The 10000-nt window shown below is 44.2% G+C and overlaps 2 protein-coding genes across 8 annotated transcripts in view; one reads left to right on the top strand and one right to left on the bottom strand.

The window, feature by feature from the left end:
- The window catches only part of ahrra (aryl-hydrocarbon receptor repressor a), a 49825-nt gene extending 41222 nt beyond the window's left edge, over positions 1 to 8603 (top strand). For 5 of the 6 annotated variants that reach the window (XM_077199140.1, XM_077199149.1, XM_077199131.1 and 2 more), the window contains 2 exons: positions 5042 to 5247; positions 5927 to 8603. In XM_077199140.1, the coding sequence (XP_077055255.1) occupies positions 5042 to 5247; positions 5927 to 6713 (993 nt within the window). In that variant the 3' untranslated portion in view covers positions 6714 to 8603. The remainder of the gene's footprint in view (positions 1 to 5041; positions 5248 to 5926) is intronic. The other variant, XR_013193031.1, reaches the window with a different exon arrangement.
- An 8-nt stretch (positions 8604 to 8611) lies between these two features.
- The window catches only part of pigm (phosphatidylinositol glycan anchor biosynthesis, class M), a 9721-nt gene continuing 8332 nt past the window's right edge, over positions 8612 to 10000 (bottom strand). For both annotated transcript variants that reach the window (XM_077199164.1, XM_077199169.1), the window contains exons 4-5: positions 9296 to 9397; positions 8612 to 9211 (exon numbers count right to left, since the gene is read on the bottom strand). In XM_077199164.1, the coding sequence (XP_077055279.1) occupies positions 9047 to 9211; positions 9296 to 9397 (267 nt within the window). In that variant the 3' untranslated portion in view covers positions 8612 to 9046. The remainder of the gene's footprint in view (positions 9212 to 9295; positions 9398 to 10000) is intronic.

Here is a 10000-nt window from a genome sequence, read left to right as displayed (position 1 = left end):
TGTGTGTGTGTGTGTAACATCGCTCATAGCCTGTGCTCAGATCTGAAGTGTGAGTGTGTGTGTGTGTGTAACATCGCTCATAACCTGTGCCCAGATCTGAAGTGTGAGTGTGTGTGTGTGTGTGTGTGTGTGTGTGTGTGTGTGTGTGTGTAACATCGCTCATAGCCTGTGCTCAGATCTGAAGTGTGAGTGTGTGTGTGTGTGTAACATCGCTCATAACCTGTGCCCAGATCTGAAGTGTGAGTGTGTGTGTGTGTGTGTGTGTGTGTGTAACATCGCTCATAGCCTGTGCTCAGATCTGAAGTGTGTGTTTGTGTGTGTGTGTAACACCGCTCATAACCTGTGCCCAGATCTGAAGTGTGAGTGTGTGTGTGTGTGTGTGTGTGTGTGTGTGTGTGTGTGTGTGTAACATCGCTCATAGCCTGTGCTCAGATCTGAAGTGTGAGTGTGTGTGTGTGTGTAACATCGCTCATAACCTGTGCCCAGATCTGAAGTGTGAGTGTGTGTGTGTGTGTGTGTGTGTGTGTAACACCGCTCATAGCCTGTGCTCAGATCTGAAGTGTGTGTGTGTGTGTGTGTGTAACACCGCTCATAGCCTGTGCTCAGATCTGAAGTGTGTGTGTGTGTGTAACACCGCTCATAGCCTGTGCTCAAATCTGAAGTGTGTGTGTGTGTGTAACACTACTTATAGCCTGTGCTCAAATCTGAAGTGTGTTTGTGTGTGTGTGTGTGTGTGTGTAACACCGCTCATAGCCTGTGCTCAGATCTGAAGTGTGAGTGAGTGTCAAGTCAAGTCAAGTCAAATATATTTATATAGCGCTTTTCACAATACAGATTGTATCAAAGCTGCTTCACAGTATCAATCAAAACAACTTAATGTTTGTTTATTACTGGAAAAAAGACATCCAAGTTTGGTAGAGCTGATCAATGGTATGATTGGTTAATTAATTTGAATATCCCCAACTGAGCAAGCCAAAGGCAACAGTGGCAAGGAACCGAAAAACTCCATCCAGTGACCTAATGGTGTCCTAACACCCCATCAGGTGACCCAATGGAGAAAAAAAAACCTTGGGAGAACCCAGGCTCAGTCGGGGGCCAGTTCTCCTCTGGCGTTTATGAACTAGAGGCCGAATTTACAGTAACTGTAAGATAAAAAATTTATATGAATGCCTGGCTAAATAGATGCGTCTTCAGTCTAGTTTTAAACTGGGAGAGAGAGTCTGAGCTACGAACAATATCAGGAAGGCTATTCCAGAGCTTCGGAGCTAAATGTGAAAATGCTCTGCCTCCTTTGGTGGATCTGGATATCCTAGGAATGACCAGAAACCTCGAATCTAGTGATCTTAAAGAGCGCGATGGATTGTAAGGCGATAGAAGATCCGTTAAATAGACTGGAGCTAAACCATTTAGAGCTTTATAAGTCAAAAGCAATACCTTGTAATTAATACGGAACTTTATAGGTAACCAATGAAGTGATGATAAAATCGGTGTTATATGATCATATTTTCTTAATCTAGTAAGAACTCTAGCGGCTGCATTTTGGACTAACTGTAGCTTGTTTATTGAGGATGCAGGACAACCAGCTAATAAAGCATTACAGTAATCTAGTCTCGAGGTCATGAATGCATGAACTAACTTTTCTGCATCAGAGACTGATAGCATATTACGTAGCTTAGCAATGTTTCTAAGGTGGAAAAAGGCTGTTTTTGTAACATATGAAATATGCTTTTCAAAAGACAGGTTGCAGTCTAATGTAACACCCAGGTCTTTTACTGTAGCGGATAGAGTAACAGGGCATCCTACTATGTTAAAGTCGTGCTGTGAAGGGTTTTGTGGACGGTTTTTAGAACCGATAAGTATTACCTCTGTCTTGTCTGGATTTAATAAAAGAAAATTATGCGTCATCCAATCTTTTATATCTTTAACACAGTCTGTCAATTTGGATAATTTAGCGTATTCATCTGGCCGTGAGGAAATATATAATTGAGTGTCATCAGCATAACAATGGAAACTAATTCCATGTTTCCTTAGAATATTACCAAGTGGCAGCATATATATTGAGAATAATAAAGGGCCTAACACAGATCCCTGCGGCACTCCATAGTTTGCCGAAGTTATAATCGATTTTTCTCCATTTAAGTAGACGAAATGGTAGCGGTCAGATAAGTATGACCTGAACCAGCGTAATGCTTGTCCTTGAACACCAGTGTAATTTTGTAGTCGATCTAAGAGTATTGTGTGATCTATAGTGTTGAACGCAGCACTAAGATCAAGTAAAACTAGTACTGAGATACAGCCTTGGTCCGAAGCTAAAAGTAAATCATTTGTGATTCTAACAAGCGCAGTTTCAGTGCTATGATGTGGCCTGAATCCAGACTGAAACTTTTCATAGATGTCGTTTTCTTGCAAGAAAGAGCCGAGTTGAGCGGACACAACTTTTTCTAATATTTTTGACATAAATGGAAGATTCGAAATGGGTCTGTAATTTGCTAGATTATTTGGATCTAATTGTGGTTTCTTAATAAGAGGTTTTATAACTGCCAGCTTGAACGTTCTTGGAACATGACCTAAAGATAAAGATGAGTTAATAATATCGAGAAGAGGCTCTTCCACTACAGGTAACACTTCTTTCAGTAGTTCAGTTGGTATAGGATCTAATAAACATGTTGTTGTTTTAGATGAAGTGATAAGTTTATTTAACTCTTTTTGTTGTATGGTTGTAAAGCATTGTAATTGTTCTTGCGGGGTGATAATTGCGGCTGAATTATACGGCGCGAGCAGAGATCGAACGTTTACGATTTTGATTCTGATGCTTTCAATTTTCTCGGTGAAGAAGTTCATGAAATCATTACTACTAAACTGTAACGAGGTATTTTGTTCAGACGACGTCTGTTTATTTGTTAGTCTAGCCACGGTATTAAATAAAAACCTTGGATTATTTCGGTTGTTTTCTATTAATTTGCTGAGGTGCTCCGCCCTGGCCGTTTTAAGTGCCTTTTTATAAAGTGTGTGTGTGTGTGTGTGTGTAACACTGCTCATAGCCTGTGCTCAAATCTGAAGTGTGTGTGTGTGTGTGTGTGTGTGTGTGTGTGTAACACTGCTCATAGCCTGTGCTCAGATCTGAAGTGTGTGTGTGTGTGTGTGTGTGTGTGTAACAACACTCATAGCCTCTGCTCAGATCTGAAGTGTGAGTGTGTGTGAGTGTGTATGTGTAACACCGCTCACCGGCTGTGCTCAGATCTGAAGTGTGTGTGTGAGTGTGAGTGTGTGTGTGTGTGTGAGTGTGTGTGTGTGTGTGTGTGTGTGTGTGTGTGTGTGTGTGTGTGTGTGTGTGTGTGTGTGTGTGTAACACCGCTCATAGCCTGTGCTCAGATCTGAAGTGTGAGCGTGTGTGTGTATGTGTGTGTAACACCGCTCATAGCATGTGCTCAGATCTGAAGTGTGTGCGTGTGTGTGTGTGTGTGTGTGTAACACCGCTCATAGCCTGTGCTCAGATCTGAAGTGTGTGTGTGCGTGTGTAACACCTCTCATAGCCTGTGCTCAGATCTGAAGTGTGTGTGTGTGTGTGTGTGTGTGTGTAACACCGCTCATAGCCTGTGCTCAGATCTGAAGTGTGTGTGCGTGTGTGTAACACCGCTCATAGCCTGTGCTCAGATCTGAAGTGTGTGTGTGTGTGTGTGTGTGTGTGTGTGTGTGTGTGTGTGTGTGTGTGTGTAACACCGCTCATAGCCTGTGCTCAAATCTGAAGTGTGTGTGTGTGTAACACCGCTCATAGCCTGTGCTCAGATCTGAAGTGTGAGTGTGTGTGTGTGTGTGTAACACCGTTCATAGCCTGTGCTCAGATCTGAAGTGTGTGTGTGTGTGTGTTTGTGTGTGTGTAACACCGCTCATAACCTGTGCCCAGATCTGAAGTGTGAGTGTGTGTGTGTGTGTGTGTAACACCGCTCATAGCCTGTGCTCAGATCTGAAGTGTGAGTGTGTGTGTGTGTGTGTAACACCGTTCATAGCCTGTGCTCAGATCTGAAGTGTGTGTGTGTGTGTGTTTGTGTGTGTGTAACACCGCTCATAACCTGTGCTCAGATCTGAAGTGTGAGTGTGTGTGTGTGTGTGTGTGTGTGTGTGTGTAACACCGCTCATAGCCTGTGCTCAGATCTGAAGTGTGTGTGTGTGTGTGTGTGTGTGTGTAACACCGTTCATAGCCTGTGCTCAGATCTGAAGTGTGTGTGTGTGTGTGTGTGTGTGTAACACCGCTCATAGCCTGTGCTCAGATCTGAAGTGTGTGTGTGTGTGTGTGTGTGTAACACCGCTCATAGCCTGTGCTCAGATCTGAAGTGTGAGTGTGTGTGTGTGTGTGTGTGTGTAACACCGTTCATAGCCTGTGCTCAGATCTGAAGTGTGTGTGTGTGTGTGTGTTTGTGTGTGTGTGTAACACCGCTCATAACCTGTGCCCAGATCTGAAGTGTGAGTGTGAGTGTGTGTGTGTGTGTGTGTAACACCGCTCATAGCCTGTGCTCAGATCTGAAGTGTGAGTGTGTGTGTGTGTGTGTGTGTGTGTGTAACACCGCTCATAGCCTGTGCTCAGATCTGAAGTGTGAGTGTGTGTGTGTGTGTGTGTGTGTAACATCGCTCATAGCCTGTGCTCAGATCTGAAGTGTGAGTGTGTGTGTGTGTGTGTGTGTAACACCGCTCATAACCTGTGCTCAGATCTGAAGTGTGAGTGTGTGTGTGTGTGTGTGTGTGTGTGTGTGTGTGTGTGTGTGTGTAACACCGCTCATAGTCTGTGCTCAGATCTGAAGTGTGTGTGTGTGTGTGTGTGTGTGTGTGTGTGTGTAACACCGCTCATAGCCTGTGCTCAGATCTGAAGTGTGTGTGTAACACCGCTCATAGCCTGTGCTCAGATCTGAAGTGTGAGTGTGTGTGTGTGTGTGTGTGTGTGTAACACCGCTCATAGCCTGTGCTCAGATCTGAAGTGTGAGTGTGTGTGTGTGTGTGTAACACCGCTCATAGCCTGTGCTCAGATCTGAAGTGTGTGTGCTTGCAGACGATGCAGTTCCAGGGCCGGTTGAAGCTCCTGCGGGGCCAGCGGAGGAGGACGGGGTCCGGGGCGAGTCTCCCTCCTCAGCTGGGGCTGTTCTGTGTGGCCGTGCCCCTCGGGCCCCTGGGGGCCTCCAGCGCTGAGGCCAGGATGAAGACCGGCCTGATGAAGGCCAAACACAAGAACCCTGTTCTCTCCTCGCTGGATCACAAGTGAGACTCTTTGCTTTCGCTCTGGGTTGCAGAAACGGTCACTGTTACTGTTAGTGCTGCAGAAACTCACCTTTTAATCACCTTTTGAAGTTTAGTCACAGTGCAAACCGCGATCCTGCTGAACTGAACTCTGACAACTGAAGCTTCTGTAGAGCTGCTTTACAGATGAAATTTAATGTCTCATAATTGATGAATTTTGCAGCACTGTTATTTTCTTGTGTATCACTGTGAAGCGCTATAGAAATAATGCTGACTTGACTTGACCTAGACACTTGCCTACAATTTGGAGAACATAATAGTTGTTATAATTACACAAATGCAGGAATGATGGAGTTTTGACGGAACAATATCTCCCTTGAATGTGATTGAGGGAACTTGACACATTTTCCTTTACAGATGTGATTCGACACTGACAGATTAGCAGGATCTTCTCTTGTCAGGCCCATCCACATCGACTCTTTAGGGTTCAGGACTTTAGAGCTTTAAGTTTGTTTCTTTTCAGCCATTTAGATGGAATTGCATCTTTATTTGTCCTGCTAAATCCCCGAGTTGCACTGAACCCTCAGATCGCTCGCAGATAGTCGGACATTTTTAGCCTGATAACTCGAGAGGTTTATGGTTTGGTTAGTGCTGATTCATCCCTCTGTGTGTGTGTGTGTGTGTGTGTGTGTCTTCGCAGTGACAGAGATGATCCTCTCAGACGGTCACACATGATCCCCTCTAAAGACGTGAAGTGCCGGGTTGACGCTCGGTACGGGCCGGACGAGCCTCTGAACTTCTGCAAGTCTGTGTCGAGTGTCCCGAAGCTCCAGAACCTGGACTGTGGCGTGTGGCCCGTGAGGAAACACACACACTGCGGGAAACCGTATCGGCCAGGCCCCGGATACCACAGCACCAGGGCCGAGCCGTTCGTGCCGAAGACGTACGGGAGCGTCTCGCACAACGAGTACGCCACAGACGCCATCAAGAGCGAGAGCTTCTGCTACGCCGGCGAGGGCTTCGACACAACGCTGGCGCCGGAGCCGCCCATAAAGGTGGAGCAGGACTCGGACTCGGATAACGGCTGTGACGTGTTCGGGCGATACGCGTGCGGCTTCGAGAGCGTGCCGATGAAAGCTGAGTGTGTGTACGGCGAGGTGTTCTCCTGTCAGCGGATGAAGGGAACGCCGTACGGGAGCCCGTATCCCAGTGTGTATGGCGGGCCGGCTCGGCCTCTGAAGTGTGTGTTGAACAGAGACTCGCTGAACACACACGGGCCGCTGAACACACACGACGCCTGCGCTGACGACTACAGAGGGTTCGTGCAGCACGACTATAAGGCGGCCTGCGAGTTCAAAGGGCCCGGGCTCCTTCAGGGCATCAAGCAGGAGCCGACGGATCCTCCACACTGGAACACGATGAGCAACGCTGGGATGAGCGGTGCTAGCGGCTCTAGCAAGGCCAGCCCGTACGCCTTCATGCAGTAGCGCTTCACTCGCCCAGAAACCCTTCAGGAACTGCGTCCAAACCCACAGACACTCGCTCAGCACTCGCTTCCCAGCACAAATGTCTTAAATCAAGACACATTTACTGCAGAAGCAAAATGACTGAAGATGTTAAGCCTTGTTTAATGAAAAATGAATCAAGATTAAGTGAGTTAGTGCTTAAAACACAAACAAATATCTGCCAATGGGGTCAGAATAAAGCAATAAGCCCCGCGTGATTTACAGTGAATTTACAAAAGCTAAGGCGCCTTGTCCTAAATTCACTGTAAAATACGGCTTCAAGGGGCTTATTGCTTTTATAAAACGAATACTCCATAAAAATATTCATTTTAATATTTATTTTATTCATAAAATAAACACCAGCTACAAAAAATATAACGTTATAACACATTTATTACTCCGCCAAGCTATGTAATTCTAAAGAGGTTGCTGACACATATAGAGCGTCACCAACGGCTGTGTGTGTGTGTGTGTGTGTGTGTGTGTGTGTGTGTGTGTGTGTGTGTGTGTGTGTGTGTGTGTGTGTGGAGTCGTTTACAGCGGCTTCGGACTATCCGTTTTATAAAACTTGTTTTCTTTTTGAATTAATATTATTTTTCTGACTCCACTGGCAGATATTTGTTAGGCTTAGTCATTCTAGTCATTTTGCTTGTATCTTGATTGAAGAATGTTTAGATATTTCTGCTACAAAGACAAAAACCCTGAGTAAGAAAACCGTTTCTGCCAGTTTCAGGATGTGGTTTCGGCACTCAGCGGTTTAGAGTTTATTCGCTGAGCTTTCATTATATTTTCTTCTATGCAGTTTTTATATAGTCTGGCTAATATTTCTCTGTTCATCAAACATGGACAAAGATAAAATTACTAACATAAAAACCAGAAATAAAACAACAATTAAAATAATGAACATATGAGAGCGACAGTCTCTCATGCTTTCACCTTAAATGCCAAGATGCACATTTATATTGAGGACAAAGATTAGTTTCAAGGTTTATTACATCATTACAATCATTGTTATCCAAACACTTGTTTTATTAAAGCATTTCGTCTGCATGTTTATTAACTATAGAAGTATAAAAACTGAAGGATTTCATCTGAAGTTTGTTTTATATGACTCCATATTTGGACAGAAATATTCTTTTATCTCTAAAATAGCTGAGATGAAAAACACCCGACTAATATGTTGAAGTAGTACGAAAAAATATTCAATAATAATGGCAAATATTTAGGCACTTAAAAGTTTAAAGTTAAATTCACTTCAGCATTGATAATAATGCCCAACGTTTAACAGATCACGGCTCTAAAGTTTTGAGTTTGTATCTACGACTTTATATAAAACTAGTTTCAGAGACCAGGCTTAATCTAAAGACTAATGTAAGAGCCGCTTTAACTCAAAGCTGCCATTGCTTTGTTTCAAGACGCACATCAGTAATGTTTTTTTCTAAGGCACGTTTATAACAGTTATTTAATTGAACTAGGGCCTAATCCTGGCTTAATCTAAACCCTGTCTGTGAAACCGGCCTTAATGTACTAAAGATAATAGCGATGATGCACTTGCACTACTGCGGCTCGTTCGGCCAAAGAAAGCCGATGTTTGTGACGCTCCGGTGTTTGAGAAGAGGCTTTTGTGGAAGGGTCATTTGTATCAACAATTTGTATTTATTGTTTAATAAATATCAAAGGCCTTTTGCACTTTTTCAGGAAGGAATTTAACACGACGTTTTGCCACTGGCATTCAATATGGACAATAAATATGAACAGAAGATACAATAAAGTTTTACACAAGTTTGTAACTGCAAAGCAGCAACAATCAAATGTGGGTCTTCCTGTTATATTTATTACTTTTATAAAAATAAAAATATTGTATGACAAAAAGGAAAGGATTATGAGGAAAGGATTTTATTATGGATAACAGCAGAAAGAAATATTTTCACTTGTGATTCACATTTCAAATTCTTCTTTTTCATTTGAAAATTGTGCCCAGTATTTTGGATAAATGTTTAAGAAGGTTTAAACACAGTCGTGATATGAGACCGCATCCGAAGATGATTCAATCCCGTTTAGATCCCGCCTACTGCCAGCCAGAGCTCATTCCTATTGGTGTGACATCATCAGGCAGGGCGGAGCCTCTCTGGCTCAGATCTCCGAAACGCACATTCATTCTCATGATCCCAGAGCTTTTACTAACATGAAATGTAAGTCCAGTATATAAGTAAAGTCTCTGTGACTGTCAGATAATCAGACTGTGTGTCTCTGGCGACATCTCCTGGCCTGGGTCAATGAGGAACACTCCTCTACATCTGCGTTACACAGTGATGTCAGTCTGTCTTCTTCCGCTGAGCTTCTACAGGTCTGTAATGGCAGATTATCTGTCCCAGTATGAAGGAGTTTATCAGGAGAAACAGGAGACCGGCCATCCAGATCAGAGTAAAACTGTTCCGGCCCTCGAACTCCAGGAAATACGCCGGCGATAACCAGAGCGCCTGAAGAGAGAAACATCAGCGCTGTAGACTCACACTGTCAGAGTATATGAATGAAGAGACGTTCACACACACACACACACTCACCTGACCCCCGACCCACAGCACCAGCAGCGCCAGCCCCCGTCTCCAGCCCAGCGCCACACGCGGCAGCACCAGCGGCAGCAGACACAGATACCAGAGGAAATACTGCACACACACACACACACACACACACACACACACACACACACACACACACAAAAGCCTTAGACAGTAGCTGGTGGGTTAGGGTTATTGCATGAGTAGCTGTATGGGTTATTGCATGAGTAGCTGTATGGGTTATTGGGTTAGGGTTATTGGGTTATTGCATGAGTAGCTGTATGGGTTATTGGGTTAGGGTTATTGCATGCGTAGCTGTATGGGTTAGGACTATTGGGTTATTGCATGCGTAGCTGTATGGGTTAGGGCTATTGGGTTATTGCATGCGTAGCTGTATGGGTTAGGGCTATTGGGTTATTGCATGAGTAGCTGTATGGGTTAGGGCTATTGGGTTATTGCATGCGTAGCTGTATGGGTTAGGACTATTGGGTTATTGCATGAGTAGCTGTATGGGTTAGGGCTATTGGGTTATTGCATGAGTAGCTGTATGGGTTAGGGCTATTGGGTTATTGCATGAGTAGCTGTATGGGATAGGGCTATTGGGTTATTGCATGAGTAGCTGTATGGGTTAGGGCTATTGGGTTATTGCATGAGTAGCTGTATGGGTTAGGACTATTGGGTTATTGCATGAGTAGCTGTAAAGGTTAGGAC

This window comes from Siphateles boraxobius, unplaced genomic scaffold (assembly GCF_051911475.1).
Source record: "Siphateles boraxobius isolate OS27281-9 unplaced genomic scaffold, OSU_SipBor_1 112, whole genome shotgun sequence".
NCBI lineage: Eukaryota > Metazoa > Chordata > Actinopteri > Cypriniformes > Leuciscidae > Siphateles > Siphateles boraxobius.
The sequence above is the reverse complement of the archived record's forward strand: the minus strand, read 5'-3'. Positions and strand labels throughout refer to the sequence as shown.